This window comes from Carassius carassius, chromosome 35 (assembly GCF_963082965.1).
Source record: "Carassius carassius chromosome 35, fCarCar2.1, whole genome shotgun sequence".
Lineage (NCBI taxonomy): Eukaryota > Metazoa > Chordata > Actinopteri > Cypriniformes > Cyprinidae > Carassius > Carassius carassius.
Genome location: NC_081789.1, coordinates 23,743,963 through 23,767,681, shown reverse-complemented (window position 1 = coordinate 23,767,681; position 23,719 = coordinate 23,743,963). Strand labels below are relative to the sequence as shown.

The 23,719-nt window shown below is 38.7% G+C and overlaps 1 protein-coding gene across 5 annotated transcripts in view; it reads left to right on the top strand.

Annotated features, from left to right (window-relative positions):
- LOC132116275 (acid-sensing ion channel 1C-like) overlaps positions 1-23,719 on the top strand; it is an 84,365-nt gene that overhangs the window by 46,251 nt on the left and 14,395 nt on the right. For 4 of the 5 annotated variants that reach the window (XM_059525040.1, XM_059525038.1, XM_059525039.1 and 1 more), the window contains exons 1-3: positions 11,521-12,539; positions 17,581-17,731; positions 18,517-18,644. In XM_059525040.1, coding sequence (XP_059381023.1) covers positions 11,892-12,539; positions 17,581-17,731; positions 18,517-18,644 — 927 coding nt within the window. In that variant the 5' untranslated portion in view covers positions 11,521-11,891. Of the gene's footprint in view, positions 1-11,520; positions 12,540-17,580; positions 17,732-18,516; positions 18,645-23,719 lie in introns of those variants that run through there. The other variant, XM_059525042.1, reaches the window with a different exon arrangement.

Sequence of the window (23,719 nt, the reverse complement as noted above, 5' to 3'; positions counted from 1 at the left end):
CACTTTTTTTTTTTTTTTTAGCCCCTTGAGTTCCCTCAGTTCTCGCCATCGCTGGAAAGCCACGCCGATATTAACTCGCGTTTTATTTCTTTGTTTATCCAAAGACTTTTTGTTCATTGCCTTTTCTTGTACTGTTACTGTCTTCCTTTTTTTGCCTGGTTTGCCTTCACTAACTGCATAGGCTGGTACTGTGAATTTTGCTTGCTGTTTCTCTGCCATTGTTTTGGTATTCCTAGGATCCGTGCCTGTTGAATTCCTCAAATCAAACGTGCATGCGCAAGTGGGCAGGTCATGTGTGGCAAAAGGGTGGTTGCCATGGTTGCGAGAGAGTGAAAGTCGCCTAAGCCAATCCTATGTTTCGTCCCGAAATGGAAATAATGAGCTGTGTTTAATACAGATTAAACGGTCTAGAGTCACTCGATTTTTATACTCTTTTTATCAGAGTACTTACATTTTAATTATGCATTGATATATATAGAAAGTTTAAACAAATTTGGAAGAAAGTTGTTTATACATTTATTACCTACACTGCCTGTAATGCATGTTACTAGTTATGCTTATTTTATCTCTTTATATATATATATATATATATATATATATATATATATATATATATATATATATATATATATAGGTCCTTCTCAAAAAAATTGCATATTGTGATAAAGTTCATTATTTTCCATAATGTAATGATAAAAATTTAACTTTCATATATTTTAGATTCATTGCACACCAACTGAAATATTTCAGGTCTTTTATTGTTTTAATACTGATGATTTTGGCATACAGCTCATGAAAACCCAAAATGCCTGTCTCAAAAAATTAGCATATTTCATCCGACCAATAAAAGAAAAGTGTTTTTAATACAATAAAAGTCAACCTTCAAATAATTATGTTCAGTTATGCACTCAATACTTGGTCGGGAATCCTTTTGCAGAAATGACTGCTTCAATGCGGCGTGGCATGGAGGCAATCAGCCTGTGGCGCTGCTGAGGTGTTATGGAGGCCCAGGATGCTTCGATAGCGGCCTTAAGCTCATCCAGAGTTTTGGGTCTTGCGTCTCTTAACTTTCTCTTCACAATATCCCACAGATTCTCTATGGGGTTCACGTCAGGAGAGTTGGCAGGCCAATTGAGCACAGTAATACCATGGTCAGTAAACCATTTACCAGTGGTTTTGGCACTGTGAGCAGGTGCCAGGTCGTGCTGAAAAAACGAAATCTTCATCTCCATAAAGCTTTTCAGCAGATGGAAGCATGAAGTGCTCCAAAATCTCCTGATAACTAGCTGCATTGACCCTGCCCTTGATAAAACACAGTGGACCAACACCAGCAGCTGACATGGCACCCCAGACCATCACTGACTGTGGGTACTTGACACTGGACTTCAGGCATTTTGGCATTTCCTTCTCCCCAGTCTTCCTCCAGACTCTGGCACCTTGATTTCCGAATGACATGCAAAATTTGTCCAAAAGTCCAGTGCTGCTTCTCTGTAGCCCAGGTCAGGCTTCTGCCACTGTTTCTGGTTCAAAAGCGGCACCTGTAGCCCATTTCCTGCACACGCCTGTGCACGGTAGGTCTGGATGTTTCTACTCCAGACTCAGTCCACTGCTTCCGCAGGTCCCCCAAGGTCTGGAATCGGTCCTTCTCCACAATCTTCCTCAGGGTCTGGTCACCTCTTCTCGTTGTGCAGCATTTTTTGCCACACTTTTTCCTTCCCACAGACTTCCCACTGAAGTGCCTTGATACAGCACTCTGGGAACAGCCTGTTCGTTCAGAAATTTCTTTCTGTGTCTTACCCTCTTGCTTGAGGGTGTCAATGATGGCCTTCTGGTCAGCAGTCTTACCCATGATTGCGGTTTTGAGTAATGAACCAGGCTGGGAGTTTTTAAAAGCCTCAGGAATCTTTTGCAGGTGTTTAGAGTTAATTAGTTGATTCAGATGATTAGGTTAATAGCTCGTTTAGAGAACCTTTTCATGATATGCTAATTTTTTGAGATAGGAATTTTGGGTTTTCATGAGCTGTATGCCAAAATCATCAGTATTAAAACAATAAAAGACCTGAAATATTTCAGTTGGTGTGCAATGAATCTAAAATATATGAAAGTTTAATTTTTATCATTACATTATGGAAAATAATGAACTTCATCACAATATGCTAATTTTTTGAGAAGGACCTATATATATATATATATATATATATATATATATATAATATATGCCTCATAAAATATGCCAGTATTGCAACTTTAATTCCAGAATTAAGTATTATTATTATTATTATTATTAATAATAATAATAATAATAAAAACATCAACAATAATGACATAATTCCAGAATTAATACTAATAATAAAGAAAAAATAACAGATGTTTGTTTGTGGTGTCACACATTTCTTTCTTTCTTTCTTTCTTTCTTTCTTTCTTTCTTTCTTTCTTTCTTTCTTTCTTTCTTTCTTTCTTTCTTTCTCTTTCTCTCTCTCGCTCTCTTTCACTTTCTTTTCCTTTATTACAAATAAAATCTGCATGCTTATTTTATTTATGTAAAATAATACACTTATTTTTATGCCTTATAAAATATGCCAATATTGCAACTAAGTAATTCCAGAATTTAATTTTCTTTTTGTTTTTGTGACATCATATTATATCTTCTTTATCTTTTTATTTATTTATAATTATATTTTTTATATTATGTTCAATTTGTTAAATGTACATTTTTATTTTATTTATTATTTAAATATAATATGTTTTAATGTTTATATTTATTTTTATATTTATATTACATTGTTTATAAAATTTGAATTTGTTTATTTATACATTTTGGATAATGCACATCTTATTTTAATGTAAAATATATTCTGCTTGAATTAATTAATTACTTCTTAGTTAGTTATTATTAGTTATTATTGTTTTGTCTCATAAAATTAGCCATTATTGAAAAGTTAAATATTTCTACAACTTTGTTATAAATGAATAAATGTTTAACATCACAGATCAACCATTTTTATTTTCATTATGTAATGTATTCACTGTCCAGTCCAATCAAATCCTAATAAATAAAGCAGGTCTTGCTCCACATTTTTATCTGAATATCTCGTTGCACTAAGAAATTATTTCAGAAAGATTATGAAAGCAAACCGGCTGGAAATGCCATTTCATGTTGAGTTTATGGCAACTCTCATTAACATGCCAAGGATAGCTAGGCTGCTTATCAAGATTTTATGTGAACTAATATTTCTGTCTTGTTCCTTGCATAAATCTATCAGAAGATTTTAAATATAACACATAGACTCATATTTTATATACTTTTTTGCATCTTTCTCAAGCTTTAAGGATGCATTGCACAGAAAAAAATGGTGTATAGATTATTCATATTCAGAATATCTTGTTCAGTGTTTTTTGGGCGGAAATATTCCTACAGGTTTAAAAGCAACACGAAAATGTTTTCTTATTTGGGGGAACTGATCCTTGAAGAGAGTCCAGCCTTTCTTTCCTAACTGCAAATCTTGAGTCAGTGTAGGTATTAAACCTGAGGCAGGTTGTTCATGCTCTGTGAGTGACAGAACAGGTCTGTTTCTTCTCCTGCTTGTGCTCCGAGTCACAGAACAAGGCCCTGGGTTTGAAGAAAACAGCATCTGTTATTTACTGATACAGACACACTCGTCTCCCGGCAGACTCTGTGTTTAGGGAGTACAGAAGCAGCCGAGCAGCGGTGCAACTCATTTCATTTCTCCACCGGCTTCTGACTCACTCAATCATTCGGACGGAGTGCCTTGGGTCTCCCTTTAGCAACTTTAACTGGGAATCTGCTTTGATTACTGTTTGTGACTAACATTTTATATATTGCTGTTATTAACAGTACGTTCCTGGGGGAAACACTTGTTCGGTTCGGATTTGTGGTGTTTTCGGTGTAAATTAATCCAATTCGTGTGCTTTTAAAGGAGGCTTTCATAATGTATATCTATCATTTATGACCACTCAGGTTAGTCTTTATCTACGTGTGCGAACTGTGGCCACAAGGTGGCGCTGTTACCAAAGAGATATGTGATTGTGTTTAAGATAGTCTGCGTGAACTGCACAGAGAATGTTTGCTCAGCCCGAATCTGGGTTTGTTTCCGGATTTGAAGCTAAATATGTTTTTTGGTTGACCAATGAGATCTAAGGATTATTGAAATTGATTTAACAGGTTTTTTTTTTTTTTTTTGCAAAATTTTTTTGAGATAAAAGACTTGTTTTTGATATTCAGTTTTGTTCAAGATTATTAAAGTAGCTTTTTTTCATGTAACTGAAAAATTTTAATATTCTTTGAACATATAACTAAATAACTGGCTTTTTTTTACACCAAAATACTTCATGTAAATATACACACTCACACGAATACACACCCATTCATAAATAATGTAATATAATTATAAACTAATAAATAAAAAAGATTTGTGATGCAGCAAAAAAACAAACATTTATTAAAAATAAAAACAAATAAATATATAAAAATGGATTATATTTTTTATAATATAAATAATGTAATTAAAAATAAATAAAGTTTTATATATATATATATATATATATATATATATATATATATATATAAGAAATTGTGTGTGTGTGTGTGTGTGTGTGTGTGTGTGTGTGTGCATATACACACATTGTATAACACTGTATGTACAGTCGTGGCCAAAATCTTTGAGAATTACATAAATATTAGTTTTCAAAAAGTTTGCTGCTAAACTGCTTTTAGATCTTTGTTTCAGTTGTTTCTGTGATGTACTGAAATATAATTACAAGCACTTCATAAGTTTCAAAGGCTTTTATCGACAATTACATGACATTTATGCAAAGAGTCAGTATTTGCAGTGTTGGCCCTTCTTTTTCAGGACGTCTGCAATTCGACTGGGCATGCTCTCAATCAACTTCTGGGCCAAATCCTGACTGATAGCAACCCATTCTTTCATAATCACTTCTTGGAGTTTGTCAGAATTAGTGGGTTTTTGTTTGTCCACCCGCCTCTTGAGGATTGACCACAAGTTCTCAATGGGATTAAGATCTGGGGAGTTTCCAGGCCATGGACCCAAAATTTCAACATTCTGGTCCCCGAGCCACTTAGTTATCACTTTTGCCGTATGGCACGGTGCTCCATCGTGCTGGAAAATGCATTGTTCTTCACCAAACTGTTGTTGGATTGTTGGAAGAAGTTGCTGTTGGAGGATGTCTTGGTACCATTCTTTATTCATGGCTGTGTTTTTGGGTAGAATTGTGAGTGAGCCCACTCCCTTGGATGAGAAGCAACCCCACACATGAATGGTGTCAGGATGCTTTACTGTTGGCATGACACAGGACTGATGGTAGCGCTCACCTTTTCTTCTCCGGACAAGCCTTTTTCCAGATGCCCCAAACAATCGGAAAGGGGCTTCATCGGAGAATGTGACTTTGCCCCAGTCCTCAGCAGTCTATTCACTATGCTTTCTGCAGAAGATCAACCTGTCCCTGATGTTTTTTTGGAGAGAAGTGGCTTCCTTGCTGCCCTTCTTGACACCAGGCCATCTTCCAGAAGTCTTGTCCTCACTGTGCGTGCAGATGCGCTCACACCTGCCTGCTGCCATTCCTGAGCAAGCTCTGCACTGGTGGCACTCCGATCCCACAGCTGAATCCTCTTTAGGAGACGATCCTGGCGCTTGCTGGACTTTCTTGGACGCCCTGAAGCCTTCTTTACAAGAATTGAACCGCTTTCCTTGATGTTCTTGATGATCCAATCAAGATAAATTGTTGATTTAGGTGCAATCTTAGTAGCCACAATATCCTTGCCTGTGAAGCCATTTTTATGCAACGCAATGATGGCTGCACGCGTTTCTTTGCAGGTCACCATGGTTAACAATGGAAGAACAATGATTTCAAGCATCACCCTCCTTTTAACATGTCAAGTCTGCTATTCTAACCCAATCAGCCTGACATAATGATCTCCAGCCTTGTGCTCGTCAACATTCTCACCTGAGTTAACAAGACGATTACTGAAATGATCTCAGCAGGTCCTTTAATGTCAGCAATGAAATGCAGTGGAAAGGTTTTTTTGGGATTAAGTTAATTTTCATGGCAAATAAGGACTATGCAATTCATCTGATTACTCTTCATAACATTCTGGAGTATATGCAAATTGCTATTATAAAAACTTAAGCAGCAACTTTTCCAATTTCCAATATTTATGTAATTCTCAAAACTTTTGGCCACAACTGTATACATATGTATGTATAAATTAACACGTTTTTAGTTAATTATATACAATTATAATTAATTAATTTGAGAGAAAAACGCATATGTTTGTTTGAATAGGAAATGGCTTTGAAAAGGAATTTTAAAAACAATGCTTTTAAAAGCAATGCAAAAGTTTGCCAAAGTTGTGAAAGATGTGCAAGATGTTTCACAACTTCAGGTACACTCGTAAAATATGAGTATAGAGATGAGGATTGTGAAGGAACTGATTCGTCATGCTGTGTTTTGTATAATTTTTTCTCCAGCATTTGGCATATGGTCTTTAATCTGGTCTCCCAAGATGTTTTTACGTGATTTTCATCTGAGCAGTACAATACTAAAGAACCTTCTAAACCGACTAGTTGGACAGGTGGCCATCTAAAACCAACAAAACCACATTATTCAGATTTAAGATGTGTTTTTCAGCCATTGAATAGATTTTAAGTGGAAAAATCAAATCTGAACAACATGAAAGCTCCTTCCTATCTGTATAAAGTTGCAGATAAAGCCCTCTGTAGGCCACAAACTGCAAAGCTGCAGAAATCGATAGTTTCCACAAAATGTTTTTTTCCCTTCAGTTCATTGTAAATAGAGATAAATCAGCTGCGATCCCTGCAGAGCAGTTTCAGCACCACTTACTTCCAGCTTAAACAGAAGCATCTTCACAAGAGGACGGCTCGTCCTTGTCTGTATCCGCTCGCTCGGGTTCATTCTGATACACATTCACTAGTCTGAGCACAGCCTCCTTGTAAAGCTCAGACACGTCTGGGTGTGCTTTTAAAATTTCATCGCCACCCCACCGCAGATCCTTGACATGATTTAGTGATGTGCACCGTATGGCAGACCTGTTGAAATGTGAACGCTGCTCCCATCAAACCGCTCTGATCTCTCACATGTGCACTGGGTTGATGCACTCAATAAAACTGCTATCATGAATTCAATGAAAGTCTTGGATCATGGGCTAATAAAAAAAAGGAAGGATTTAATTTCAGGAATCCTAGATGTTATCTGGATGGCATTAATCTCATAGTGAAATAGCTCTGAACGCCCGATTTTATTTCTCATAAAACACTAAATCGAACATTTTCATGTTTTATATATATATATATATATATATATATATATATATATATATATGTGTGTGTATATATGTGTGCGTATATATAAAATGTAATTCATTTAGTTTTAAATGTTGCAGATTTAAGTTGCTCATCAAACTAACTATAACTTTACAAAAAAACGTTGTTAATTGAAATAAAATAAATTTAAAAAGCATAAATAAAATGAATAAAAAGTGAACTAAACTTAAAATGAAAACAGAAAATATAAAAATCTTTAACATTCCACAGTTTTTGCACACAGAAATATTCATTAATTCAGTATTGAATTCTAAGAAATATTTTTGCTGTCATATATTTTTGCACCAGAAAAAAATTATATTAGTTTCCCCTTTTTAAACATTCATATTCACAGCTGCACACATACAAAAGAATGGCCATTTGCTCTAGAGAAGCAGCCGTAGTGCTTATTGCTCCACTCGAGCTCATTCAAATTCTGTTTTTAAATTAGCGCTTAAGCACATGTATTTTATTGAATGAAACCTCATATAAAGTTCACACAGTGCCGCTTTAATGGATTTCTGCATTACAGAACCAGCAGACGTCCTTCGGGACATTAACAGGATGTTCCCTGAGAAAAGGTACGCTGCTAATTTGAAAGCAGATGAAGATTGTAATTCACAGATGTCCTGTAAAGGCTGGTCATGTGGCTTTTATTCCCTGATAACTAAAGTTTGAAGTGCTGAGGTTTATTACCAAACGGCTGTAAATCCTGCACGTGTGTCAGTTTTGCACTTGGCGTTAGAGCATTGATTTGTTAAATAATCGAAACAGAAGAGATTCGAAAAGTTTGTCATTTACTGATCCACTTCAGCAGTATTTCAGCAATAATTGCCCTTGATCAGCTCCAATAGAAGTTGACAATAGAAGATCCCAGTCTGATGGCTCAACCATCTTCATATCTCTTTCAATTACCCTCACTATTTTATCTGACTGCTGGCGTAGTTTAGTGTTAAAGATCTGGCTTTTAAGCCCCATTTGGAACGATTCATGAACTATCATCACTGTACCATTAAACAAGGCTCTTAACCCTGAGCTGTCGTAGAGGGAATCGTCCTTGTACACTCATGGCCAAAAATATTGGTATTTTTCTCAACTAAGTCATCCACATATATTTCCTTGATGCAGTGGACCTAAACCCCACAGATAAGTCTAGACAATGTTATCGACACTTTTGATTTAATGCCTTTGGACTATAACTGCTATGAAACGCTTCCCACAGACACCAGAGACATTCCCTCATCTCTCTTCCAACCGTTTCTTCATTTTTATTCAGCAAAATGCTCCAGGCTGTCATCTATCAGCCTCTGTTTTCAGGTCTCTTCGTTAATGTTCAGGTGGATATAGATCTGGATTCATTGTGTGCCACTTCAGAAAAGGCTAATGATTTGTTTTGAAATTCATATTCAATTCAGAGTTCAGCAGCTGGAAGATTTACAGCATGATCAGGCCAAGATGCAATGTGAGGACCTTTTCTGCGTTGATTTTGGGGGGAAATAATATGGCAAATATGGGAAATTAATCAATGTTTCAATCATAGCATTCTTATTTATTGGTAGCTGAAAGCATGATCAAATTTGCCTAAATGTTTATTAAAAGCCAAAGGATACCGTCCGATTCAGCAGATATGGAAAATTTTGGCAATCGGAAAGCATGACCAAAACTCAAGTTGAGAAATTGAGCTCTCAGGAATAAGATAACGATCTTGGTTTATGTCAATGTATATACATGGTACCAGAAAACTGGATGATTTTTGAGGTTCTTGCAGATTTGCCTGTCAAAGACAAATGAATCCATGAGGTTTAATGATCCTAGACCGGGGAATATTGACTGTGGCTCCAGTGTAACTGGGAGAAAATTAGCTGCCGCTGAGAGACTCGGCTCTCATCTATATTTATATCAGCGTGCAGTGAAACATGTTACCTGAGCAAGAAATACCGATAGTTCTTCATTCCTGGAAGTCTGCTAAATAAACACAACAAGAACGGAATATTATGGAACACAGCTGGAATATTATGGAATAATGATTCTGTCTTTGACTAAAGCAGCTGCAAACTTTATTGATTAGAAGATTAATTTAATCTCTTTTCAGCTCTAACGAGCTCAAGAACCAGTTTCATTTCTGTCAAAGTGCATGAGCCAGACAGACTTTTTAATTAGGAAGAAATAATCACGGCGGAGATTGTGAGGTCAGGATTTTTGAAAGACACTTGTGTTTGTGGCAAGCAAGCAAATATCTACAAGTAAGACTATGTATTTGCCATTTTGTTTTGTTATGCCTATGAAATAATCTGTGTTTATTACTTCTGGATGGACATCAGTTTTGGTCATGACGTTTATGGGTGTTTTGTGCAGTTTTCTTGCAATGCTGTTTTCCACACTAGTTTATTATTGTGGCTTTCTCTAAATGGCACACAAATTCCAAACAAACTGTAGTTGGTTGCATTTCATGTAGGTCTGATGGTTTGTCTGTTTCTAAGTGGGCAGTTCTTTATTGAGGTTTCTGCAGGTCTTAAAAAAAGGCTTTACATGTTCTAATTCACCCTCCCACAAATTAAGGTCTTAAAGTCTTAAATCAGAGCAGAAAGTCTTAAATTGATAAAGTCATGGCATTAAATGTTGCATGCATTTCTAAAAAAGTAATATCTTCCTCACCATTTTTTTTCTTGTTTTCCGTTACAAATATCTGACCGTCTTTAAATCAAGATTTGCACTGTAAAATGGCAAGGATGAACTTTTTTAATTTATATTAATATGTTTTTTTCTTTTGTAAAATGACTTAAAAAGTATAATGGAGGTCGGTTGGAAGTTTTGTTTTCAAACTGTGTTTGCCATTACAACTTATTTTGTGCTCCCTAAATTCACATATGAAGAAAATACTGTTGCAGTTTATTTCTTAATCTTTGTTGTTTTTTTTACTTAAGTTTTCTTTACTAAAGTCCTACATTTACCTTCAGAAGAGCTGCAGAAACTCTGTTTATGCAGATCATCAAAAAGTCCAGTGGCTGATCAAATAAGAGCATGATAAACTGGGTTGGTTATTCTGGCGCTGCTCAGACGTATTGGCAAGCAAATGAGGGCAGAATGCAATCTTCAGAAACTGTGATTTGCAGTGATAAATAGATAGAGAGAGATGACGATGTGTTCCAGAATGCCCTTGCGTTGTTTTTGAAGACATTCAGCTATTTACCTGGTGCAATTCTTGATCAGACAAATATTACTTTGTTGGCATTCAGTCACATTCAGCTGAAGCTGATAATGTCACTGAGGCCTGAAATACATTTTTTATAGGTCATATTTATGGTCATTTTCTTTCAGGAAGGCGAGGACGTTATGGAGCAAAGAAAAATAATAAAATGCAAGCATAAACAGAGATTTAACTGGGCTTTTATGGTGGATAGTATATGAAAATACTTGCCCGGTGTAATCAAATGCAAATGATTGTAGTCTGAGATCACTTATCAGATTTCTTCCACTATGCATTTTTCCAGTTTAATTTGAATAATATTTTTTAATCAAATTTTATTTCAACCCTAATTTGAGTGAAAAGATTGACATCAGTTTCAGTGTTATGTATTTCCAGTCCCAGATATTTAGTGTGATCTCTGGCATTTTTGGCCCCCTACTGTACACATTATAATAGCACTTTATGATGTCCCACAGGTGTCAGCAAAGGATTTTGTAGAAATAAAACATCAGCTGCATGTCCACTGTATCAGTTTTGCATCATGCATAACCAGTAAACAACAGTTCATCTGAGCTCATTTGTGTTGAGTCAATCCAATAAAGCGCATAAATATTATACTAATAAACCGATATATGTCCCATGAGAAGACTGTTGATATTAATATAAAAAAGGCCCCCAAAGCATCAACGAATACAGAAAAAACAAGTGTGATAAATGACATACCCTCCAGGAATCTTGTGCGCTCTTAGTTGGTCATTTTTCTACTTTAATACAAGAAATATGTAAGCTTCTGGGTCTCCCGATTGAGAAATGCAAGAAGCAGGGACAAATGGATCTATATGCCTGCTGCAAATCCATCGACAGGATCATTTGAGCCGAGTGGGAGGGGCTGGGTGCTCTCACACAAAGGGGAACGCAACAAGAATCTGCAGCCAGCCTCTCATAGTTGTTCTGTCCAAAAAAAATTAAGGCGAAGAAGAGAGAAGAGCTGAAGGATGAGGGAGAAAACTCAATCTGATCTGTTGAAGTGCAAAGACAAATCAACCTGAGGATCCTGGAGAAACTGCGCTGTGAATGAGATTGAAATTAGCTGCATTTGTCTTAATAAGCTTTGTTGGAACAGCTTGGTAACGTACATGTCTTTTTTGCCTGTTTGTATTTTTAGTTTTTCTTTGGCATGGACTGGCATTGATGCAGAATATGCAGGCTTAGTGAATTCATTAGGATTTTTCCATTGCTAATTTTATGAATGTGTTCATCAATCGCAGGATCACGTTTCTACGTTAAGACCAAATGCATGATGCATTTTGAAACTTTGCATTCTGTGTTCAGAGTTTAACAACACTATGGAGGATTTGTCTGCATCCAATCAGGAGGAAATAAACAAAGACTCTCTGATGGATGATGCCAAGAGACGCAGCAGCCGGCAAAGACTCAAAATGACTTTAACCCACGGCGCTGAGGACGCTACGACCGCATTTGTTCTTAGAACAAAAGTCCATGGGCTAAAACATGCGTTCTCGCCATACAAATCTAAAACCCAACGCTTGTTTTGGCTCCTGGCTATTTTTGTCTGCTTGGGGCTCCTCTTCACATGGTCGAGGAATCGAATTCTGTATCTTCTTTCCTACCCGGCCGTGACCAAGATCTACATGGTTTGGTCTCACAACATGACTTTTCCGGCCGTTACATTCTGCAACCAGAACCTCCTCCGCGTGTCCAGCCTCAACAAAGATGACCTCTACCACAGCGGCTACTGGATGGACATCATGCACCTGAACCACACGGTCAACCGTCAGAGCGTTTCCATGCTCAAACTCAGTCGACACCGTGAGAGGATGCTGCGTCTTCTGGACTTCTCCAACTACAGCCCGCCTCCTGACTACCAGCTCAACACCACAGAGATGATTGACAGGCTGGGCCACCAATTAGAAGACATGCTGCTGGACTGCAGGTTCCGGGGTGAAAACTGCACTTACAAGAACTTCGTCCCTGTATGTAAACAGTGCTTTCAGCCTTAATCAATAGTTGTTCGTACTTCAGATGCCACATTTGGATTTAACATCCATAAGTCATTAAAGCAATTCACAGTTGTGATGAATTAATTAGACTACCTGAATAAATCTAGCTGAGGGGTTTTTCTTTTGTTTCTAAGAATGCCTAGTTAAGTCTTATGGGAATAGTGCAGAGCAAAGTGTTAAAGTGGGTTAGAAATAAGAGTGATTCCCATTTTAACTGCTCCGAGTCTATCAGATGAGTTCGCAAAAATCGTTTCCACTGCATTAACGTGTTTTATGTGTGTGTGTGTGTGTGTGTGGGTGGCTTAATCTTACACAATCACGTCTAGTTCAGGTTTCACCTCAAAATCAAAGGGGAAATGTTATATTTATTCATTTACTATTCATTTATATAAAAAAATATCAAATTATATTTATATTTTGCATAAACCTAAACATAATAGGCTTTTAAAAAATAGGGAAATTCTTTTTTCAGTTCGATGTAGTTCCCATTTTTCTCAATAAGATTATCGTTACTGTAATACATAATTTATAGGTCCCGTTCCTGATCCCATGTTTTAAACTTTAGTTCGTGTGTAATGTTGTTGTTAGAGTATAAATAATATCTGTAAAATTCTAAAGCTCAACGTTCAATGTCAAGCGAGATATTTTATTTAACAGAATTCGCCTACAAAAAACGACCCGTATGGACTACATCCCTCTAGTTCCTGCAGTAATGACATCACTAAAACAGTTTTTTGACTAACCTCCGCCCACATGAATACAAAAGAAGGGGGCGTGGTCTTGTTACGCTCCGACGGAGAAGAGGAAGAGCTGCGTTTGTGTTTGTCGCCATGTCGTTGAAACGCTGTTATTTTCATCTCGGAGTCCAATCATCTTTGTTTGGGCTTCCCAGGGACGCTGTACTTGGAGATTAATGGTTACAATTTAGGTTTAACTTGGTTCCCGAAAATCATAATCCACATGTAAAACTATGTGCAGCACATTTTGCTGAGGGCAGCGAGCTTCCTCAATCTCAATCAGTTTAATGCCGGATTCGCACAAAGGTTATTCTTGAAAGATGGAGCAGTTCCCTCTTTGTCTGGAGAAGGCGTTGTTTATGGACCACAACCGGTAAGTGTATTTTATTATTTAAGTTGGTGCGTTTAACAGTATTGTAACTTATTACACAAAGGGCAACACTGTTTAGCTTTGTTAACTAGATGTTAGGGCTGTGCAAAAAACGAATGCGATTTTCATGCGCATCTCGTCAGTAAAATCGCTCCTGTGATTCGAAGTACATCTCCAGCACATGCGTTCTTTTACTGTCTGTGGTTCAGATCAGGATTGCCAGGTTTTCAAAACAAATCCTGCCCACTTGCTTCTCAAAACTAGTCCAATCGTGTTTCCAGGAGGGCAGCGCGCGCTCAGCTGCTGTCAAATCACAACACAGGAACCGCTGGCCCAATCAGAAGTCGTTACGTATTTCTGAAGGAGGGACTTTATAGAACAAGGAAGTCATCAGCCCGTTTTTATGACAGTGAAAACAGCGGAATACAGATAGGTGAATTGTGTGAAAAATACTGTTTTTTTACACGCGAAACATTAACACATGTTATATTGCACACTGTAAACACAATCAAAGCTTCAAAAAAGCACGAAAAACGGGACCTTTAAAATGAATAAAATAAATACAGTATAATTAAAACTACTGTTTTGTATAAATAATATAATGTACATAAATATATAACATGAAAGTGGCAATGAAAATATAGTATATGATAGTTAAATAATATGAATATAGTAATTTAACATTTTTGAATTTCAGTGTAAAATATGAAATATGACTCAATTTGTTTTTTATTATATATATATATATATATATATATATATATAATTCTTTTTTGGAGGGGGGGTATAATAAGTTTTTTTTGTAATTCTTTTTATGTTTATTTATTATTATTATTTTTTTTTTATGCATAATGAGGATTGAGCTGCTCATGCTCATAATTCACCGGTGCATGTTTTCATTAGTAAATTGTTAATTTCCAAACATTTATCTGCAAAATTACTGGCTGCATTTGTCATCAGAATTAATTTTTTTTTTTTTTTTTTTATGTAATATTTTGTTTTGTAGAAACGTATGGCAGGTTTAGAGCACTGTTCGCAGAAACCCTGAGGCTAAAAATCTCAGTAACATCTATTGGCACAGAAACTACACTCCGACAAATTTCTGTGTAGAAGACGCATGAATTATTAAAAAGCTCTGGGTGCTTTGCACAGATGTGCTTAAAACCTGCCTTCGGCTAAACTCCTTTGCTCAATATCTTGATCTCCTTTTTCTCCATTATCAGATGGAAAACCAATCTACCTCTCATAATCCCCAAATCCCTTCCAGCATTTAAGCATATGAAATTTTACGCATAGCTCAAATCTGATGTGAAATCAACATGACTGCTTTCCACGAATCCGTGCTCACTTGCAGATTACATATGCACAAAACTCTGAATCATCAGTCTAAATGAGTTCTCGCCTGACAGAATGAATGAAGTTAATTACTTGGGGAACAGGGAAGAGAGAGATGCTTCAACTATTGTTTGGAAACAATGTGCTCATTTGGTGTGTTTTGGTAAACCGTGAACTCAACATGGCAAGCACAAATCCTCTGTGATGCAGCGACATGCTGACAACAACGGTTCCTTTCTGCTCCAAGCGCTTTCATGTTAATTGAGATTTTGAGACAATTAATCTTAACCTCTCATCTCACTCGTCAGATGCTTGATAAGAATGTGGCAACAGCGATTGTAGCTGTGAAAGTCTCAGACGGATTCGTCTGCTTATGTGTTCTTTTTTTAAAGGTCACATGGACAAGTGCACCACTAGTGGCACTAAATAAAATGTTCAAAAATAAAGAGATTTTTACTTTTTCATTTCTGTGCTTTTCAGGAGGTTGTCAGGGTGCTGCTTTGCAGTGTCTGGCACATTTTGTATGTTTCTCTTATCTGACACACTCAGTTCAGTTCATGGATCTCTCTCATAATGATCTGATGATCCGAATCAGGTGCGTCAAATAAGGGAGATATACAAAATGTGCAGAGCACTGGAGTTGAGATCCACTGACTGTACATTGAAGAACCTGTAATAACACTGAATAAATGAATCATATGTTCTTTCAGTACCATCAGATGTTCTTTATCTTCAGCTGCCCTGTTTTCCCTTTAATTATCCTCCTTTTATTCATCTCCCAGCCTCAGAAGCCACAGGGATGAAGCAGGCAGAATGTAGCTGTAGTGTTTTGTGTGCTGTCGAGGTCGAGCTTGTGAGCGGGAGACAGTCCTTGTTGAAGCCCCAGAGCCTGAAGATCTCCCGCTCATTAGTGTCACAGCGGGGTCAGGAAACCATGACTGAGCTCATCACTGTTGCTGCTGTCTCTCTCTGCATCACTGTCAAAACACTGCCAGGACCAGCAGATTCTAGCCAGCTATTATCTACAAAAGGATGAAGCCTGTTCTTTAAATTGCTGTCAGTTCCTTACAGTAAAAGTGTGTCCACATTAACCCTAATGTCACCTTTTTTTCTTTTTTTTGTCTTGCTTTGAATATGTGAGGAATTGTGATCATCATGTCATCTACTTTGATTAGGGTTCAGAAAGATTTCTCGTTTATGCTTGCACCTGGATTTATTTGATCATAAATACAATAAAAATGGTAACATTTTAAAACAGCAAGTACAATTTAAAATGTCTGTTTTCTATTTGAAAATATTTAAAAATGTAATTTTTTTCCTGTGATGCAAACCTGAATTTCCAGCATCATTACTCCAGTCTTCAGTGTCACATGATCCTTCAGAAATCATTCTAATATTCTGATTTGTTGCTCAAGAAACTCAGGCATGCAAGTGCAACTCCTATCTCTTTAAATGTGGAAACATCAAATTCTCCAAAACAGTTCACTAAGCTTACGATTAAATTTCATATTTGAAATCACCAAAGAAGTCTGACAACAATTGTGTCATAAATGTTGTTACTTTAGCTCAAGTAGCGTTATAAAAAGCTAAATATTCAGGCTAGATCAGCCAGTGCGCATGCGCAGTCCTAAGAGCACGTCTCAGAACGCTGACTGTCTCTGTAGTAACCAGGACGCTTCTTAAGGCGGCTGCAATGACGCGCTGACTTTACCGATTAGCAATTGGCTCAATCATTTAGAAGGCGTGGCTTTCTGCGATTGAGCCTTGCATTTTTCCCCATTCAGAACTATACGAGTGACACGTCTTGGGTATTCTATAGTCTTTGGTTTACTTTTAAAATAAAACAAAATAAAATAACAAAAAATTAAAAAATAAAATGTGATTATGCTACTATATTTTAAAATATAAAATGTAATAAGATTTAAAAAAAAAATGTACAAATAAAAATACAGTTATTTTATAGTACACTTAAAAATACAATGCTAATGTTTACATTTCATTCTCCAAAAATCAACGAGCATTTATTTTGACAGTTTGCCGGCATGTAACTATATGCGCGGTTGTGTGTTGGTTTTATCGCTGCAGAGTGAAGTGCTTCAGTGAATGTCACTGCTTTGCGTTTTTCTATGAAAGCAACAGATGTATGCTTTCAGTTTGAATTGAAATCTTATACAGTATTACACTTAGTCGATCTAAAATGGGGAGTGTGTATTAATAGCTGTCAGCCATGACGCTACTTTATTTTTTATTTTGGTCGTGCATGCGCATTATCAATGTTGAAAACAGTTGTGATGCTTCATATTTTTGTGGGAACCATGATGTTGTTTTTTCAGGTTTCATATAAAATAGAAATCTTTTTTTAAAGGTTTAGTTCACACCAAAATTAAAATTCTGAAGCTACGAGAATAATTTCTACTAATAGTCTCAAACTTCTGAACAGTACTATACACTATTACCATACATAAATATCATTGGATATATTACTATAAAAATATAATTTCAAATATTATACTACTTCTACTTATTTATTGGGATTTTATATTGACTATTTTTATGGTTTGTCCATCCACAGATTTACACAAGATATGGGAAATGTTACACATTCAACTCTGGTCTGGATGGAAACCCCTTGTTGACGACTTTAAAAGGTGGAACAGGAAATGGGCTGGAAATCATGCTGGATATTCAACAGGATGAGTACTTACCGGTTTGGGGTGACACAGGTGAGCAATATATTTCTCATCATTTATTTACTGTTGAAGACCCGTCATTTCATTCATATTACTAAAGTGTTTCTTCAGTGATCGTATCAGTTCAAAAGTTTCCGACAGAAAGTTATCTAATATCCAAATCTGGTGTTTTCAATGACAGCTTATGACAACATGCATCATTCTAGGTTTTAAATGCTGCCACATTTGAAATAACATGCTAACTCCTCAGTTGAATTATGTTCCAAAAAGATACATCATATCTGAAGTAGCTGATATGCAGCATTGCTCATTAGCATAATTCACCCATAAGTGGTCGCCCCAAAATGATTTCATTTGTGGTTGAACATTTAGATGCGGAGATAACAAGGTTAGGTCTTTTTCTTGGTCGTTTTTTACCGAGTACACCTGCCCCATTACTGCTGCGTCAGACGCCTCGTTCATTTTCTGTGACACACTGCAATTTTTCAACATAATCATGCACAGAAAATAAATACAAAGCAGAAAGAGTAACGAATGTCCAAGTGTACTTTAATCATCTGTAGATGACATGCGGTCAGTGTTCAGAATTGATGTACTTCTATGCTAGGGAGGATTATGTATTTATAATCTATTAATCTTGGTCGTTTTAATGGCTCTAGAGGAGACCTTTTATATCCAGAGGCAGTGACGAAACATCTATTGGCATTCTGGATAAAGTAATTATAAAGTTCATTATAAAGTCATTATATTTATGCCTCGAGGCGGTAGACATCAAATCTCCCGCTCTGTAAATAATCTTGTTTAATGTCTCCCTGCAGATGAAACCTCGTACGAGGCGGGCATCAAAGTTCAGATCCACAGCCAGGATGAGCCGCCCTTCATAGATCAGCTGGGATTTGGTGTGGCCCCTGGTTTTCAAACTTTTGTGTCTTGTCAGCAACAACTGGTACCTAATGCTAAACATATGGCATTCATCACATTCATCAGCTGTGCCCTGCTTACTCTCCATCCACACCATCATCTCTTTAAACCTGGAGAAAACCAGACCCTTTTCTTTTCCCTTCACAAGTTTGTGTTTAGAAAGATTGATCATATTTGAACAAAAATATTAAGCACCTTCTGTTTTTAATATTTATTGTCATAGAAAATTTCTGTGTAGTAAAGTGACAGCGATATATTGGACAGTGATAATAGCATTTTATAATGCTTTATTATTCATTTAAAAATGTTATTTAATTTTTTTTTATTCTTTTGTCTTATTTAAATACTTATTTAAACATTTTATAGATGAAAAATATTTATCTTATTTAAACAGTGCAAAACACTTAAATGTGTCTGTTAATTTGTGCATTTAAAAAGTGATTTGTTTCTAATTACATGGTGCATTTAAAATTATTTAATTTACTTATTTGCTACATTTTTAAATAAACGTTTAAATTGAAAAATATAGACATCTTTAAAACTCATTTCATTCAACTACATTTTAAACACAAATTAAATAAACAGTTTTAGTTCATTTTTAGTTTAGTTTAATTAGATTTGTTTATTTTTAGTTATTTTAGTCATTTATCTTATTTAAATACTCTTTAAACACTATAAATACTTAAAATATCTTATTTAAATACTCTTTAAATACTATTTAAACATTTTAGTTGAAAATATTGATGTATATTATTTAAATTTTAAAATGAATGTAAAAAACTTTTAAATATTTTAAAATGTGATTTACTTCTATTGCAAGTTGCATTTAAAATTTGTTTATTAATAATCAGGGTATCTTCCTGTCCATTCCAAATCCGTTTTCAGTTAAAAAACAGAAAACAAAAAGACTCAAGAGGATTCAAGTGTACGAGAAATTGAAAAAAATTTATTCGTTATTCCATTGTCTAACAAACGGAAAACGAGTTTTTGGCTCGATTTCTTATTTTGTCGTTTGGGGTTTAAAAAACGGTTTATGGCTTCAATATTTCATTCGTACTTGTGGGCGGCGCTGAAACGCTCCTTTCATCTGATTGGTCGAATCGCTCCGCCTTCAACTCGGTCTTTCATTCTTTCAGAATAAGAGTCTTATAAGAGTAATGTCTGAAACATCTCGGTTACGTATGTAACCTTGGTTCCCTGAATAGGGAACGAGATGCTGCGGTGACGTCACCACGTATGGGAACACCTTCGGTGTGACGAATGTCTGAAGCCCTATACCATCCCGCCAATCCTATTGGCCAAATAGTGCGTGGCACCGCCCAGCATGCGTAGGCATATATATACCTGGTGCCGCGCGCCATTTACCTCAGATTTCATGACGAAGAAGAGAAGAAAGCTATCAAGGTATGGCACGGCCAGAACCGCAGCATCTCGTTCCCTATTCAGGGAACCAAGGTTACATACGTAACCGAGATGTTCCCTTTCATAGGTCACTTCGATGCTGCGGTGACGTCACCACGTATGGGAACGCTATACCATCACGCCTGACGTACCTGATAGCTTGGATCCAAGGAAGCATCTGCTCAAGCGGAGAGAACCCGGGAGCCAGGAGCCATCCTCACATCCAGACTGTAAGACCTGATAAAAGTGCTCGGTGAGGACCAGCCTGCCGCAGCACAGATATCATTCAAAGAAGATCCACTGAGAAAGGCTTGAGAAGAAGCCACTGCTCTTGTGGAATGACCTTTTACTCCTAAGGGGCGAAGCGAGCCCGCGCGCCTCATAGGCCAAGGAAATAGCCTCCACCAGCCAATGGGACATGCGCTGTTTCGTAACTGCATTGCCCTTATTCTTATGTCCAAAACAGACAAACAGCTGGTCAGACTCACGCCATGGGGCAGTGCGATCCACATAAGTCTTCAACGCCCTCACAGGGCAAAGACTTAGATCTCCAGACTCTGTCACAGCAGGAGAAAAAGCCTCCAGGACCACCTGCTGAAAATGAAAAGGATTAGACGCAACCTTAGGAACATAATTAGGCCTAGGTCGCAACAACACTTTCACAGAGCCTGGTGCAAACTCCATGCACGAGGGTGAGACAGAGAGAGCCTGTAAATCCCCAACTCTCTTGAGGGGGGATAAAGCCATGAGAAGAAGTGTCTTCAGAGGCAGGAGCTTATCCGATACAGTTTCCAGGGGCTCAAACGGATGCCCTGACACACCCAGTAACACAATGGATAAATCCCATGAAGGAACTCGCACAGGGCGGAAAGGTCTCAACCGTCGCGCACCCTGTATAAAGCGAGAAACCAGTGGATGACGACCCACTGAAACACCACCTATATGCTCATGGTGAGCTGAGATAGCTGCCACATAAACCTTCAGGGTGGCTGGTGTCAATCCCTCCGAAAAACGGTCTTGAAGAAACTCCAGTACTGAAGCCACAGGGCAGTAAACTGGATCCACATCATGAGTTTCACACCATGTCATAAACAGTTTCCACTTGAAAGCATATAAGCGTCTCGTAGAAACTGCTCTAGAGTTCAGTATAGTCTCGGTAGTCTCAGCAGAAAGACCGGGACATATCAACTCACTCCGCTCAGAGGCCACGCCCACAGGTTCCACAGATCTGGCCTCGGATGCCAGATCCGTCCCTGTGCTTGCGATAATAAATCCCGTCTGAGGGGAATCTCCACCGGAGAGCCCGCTGACAGATTGATGAGATCCGCAAACCACGGCTGTGTGTGCCATCGCGGAGCCACCAGCAACAGCTGTCCCACTCTGTCCCGCCGTATTCTGCATAATACCGCTGGGACCAGCCAAATCGGAGGAAACGCATACAAACTGGTCCTGGGCCAGCTGTGAGCTAGCGCATCCAGACCCAGGGGTGATGGAGGGCATAGGGAGAACCATAGCGGGCAATGCGTAGTCGTGCTCGACGCGAATAAATCCACTTTCGCTTCCCCGAAAATATGCCATAGGTGATTCACCGTTTGGGGGTGTAATCTCCATTCCCCTTGTTCCAGAGCCTGCCTGGATAATAAATCCACTCCGAAGTTCAGTCGTCCGGGGATGTGAACAGCCCGGATCGACAGAAATCTGTCGTGAGACCAAAGAAGAATCCGCCTCGCCAGTCTGCACAAAGGGCGAGAACGTAATCCTCCCTGATGGTTCAGATAAGCCACGACCGCAGTGTTGTCCGTTCTGAGAAGCACATGACGGCCGGTCAGTAGACTCGAAAAATACTGGAGAGCCAGAAAAACCGCCAGTAATTCCAATTTGTTTATGTGCCAGCTGCGTTGTGCCGCTGTCCACACTCCGTGGGCTGGGCGCCCCTGACAAACAGCTCCCCACCCGGTCAAAGACGCATCTGTCGTGACAGTCTCTCGGGAAGCACAAATTCCCAGCCGAACCCCGGTGAGGAGAAATTCGGCTGATGTCCATTGTTTTAACGACATCACACACCTCCGCGTCACCGAGATCGTTCGATGCGGAGAACAACAGGGTGAAATATTCTGTCGTTTCGTCCACCACTAAAACGGGCGCATGTAAAGCAAACCCAGATGAATCACGGGAAGCGCCGCCGCCATTAGACCTAGTAGTCTGAGGCACAGTCTCACTGTCACTGTGTGACCCGCCCTGAAGTGCTGAACGCATGACGTAATCGGCTGAGCGCGCGGGACAGAAAGCTTTGCTGTCATCGCGCGAGAGTCCAATTCTATTCCCAGAAAGGTAATCCGTTGAGAGGGGATTAATACACTTTTCTGGAAGTTTGTGCGTAAACCCAGGCTGTGTAAATGATTCAGCACAATATCTCGATGAGAGTGTGCTTGAGTCTGAGATTGCGCTAACACCAGCCAGTCGTCCAGATAGTTTAACACACGGACGCCCCGGAGCCGCAACGGGGCCAGAGCTGCCTCCATGCATTTTGAGAATGTACGGGGAGCTAGCGCTAAGCCAAAGGGAAGAACGCGGTACTGATACGCTTTGCCCTCCAAAGCGAATCTGAGGAACTTCCGGTGTCTCTCGATGATCTGAATATGAAAATAAGCATCCTTCAGATCGATCGTGACAAACCAGTCGTTTGGTTGAATCTGAGACAAAATAGATTTTACCGTCAACATCTTGAATTTGCTCGACCTGAGTGCAAGATTTAGATGGCGTAAATCCAGAATGGGTCGTAATCCGCCGTCCTTTTTTGGTACCACAAAATAACGGCTGTAAAACCCTGACTCCATCTGAGAGGGGTGTACTTCTTCTATAGCCCCTTTGCTCAGTAGAGCTAACATTTCCTGTCTCAGCACCACCATGTCCATCGGTTTCATCACCGTGGAGAGAATTCCTCGGAAAGGGGGCGGGCCTTTCCAAAACTGAATGGTGTATCCGTGACAAATTGTGCGTAACACCCATTGAGAAATGCCGGGCAAGCGTTCCCACGCGGCCCGAAACAATATTAGCGGTTTCAACATGTTCGTTTCCTGCAACGCTGTTGCACACATAGAAATGTCCGGGCACGAAAGACTCACGGTGTTCGTGCACAGGGGAAGTATATGCATAGCAGGCGTTGTATCTCGTTGTACGTAATCCTGAAACGTGTCCACGGCAGGTATTAGGCCAACAGATTGAGCATCGGGCTCTGCCGCTAGCGAAACAGCGGCGGCTGTGCGAGCCGTCATGACGGGCCGTTCGATGACAACCCTTTGAAGCGCTCCTCGAGCTCTGAAAACTGGATCGTGCATAGTGTCTGAGGAAGCGATTGGTGTTACAGTTCGCTCCAATGCTGTTCGAGGCGCTGTTTGCGGCGAAACAGTCAGGGTTTGAGCGTGGGGACTGCAATGAGAGTGTTGGATGCGCGAAAGCGGTCCAACAGCGCTCTCTAGCGGAGGGCACAGTCCCTGGCAGGCAGCGAAAAAATCAGGAGCTGCTGTTAGGTGCCCGAGAACGAGAGGCATTGGCCGTCGAACTCAGGTTCAACCTTTTTCGCTGGCGTTGTTGAGCCGGTGGAACAACCCTAGGGCCCCAGTCCTTGCGAGGGGGCGCCATAGGTGAAGGCTCTTCCCGAGAGGGCACTCGCTGGCGGTGAGAGGAGGTTGAGCGAGA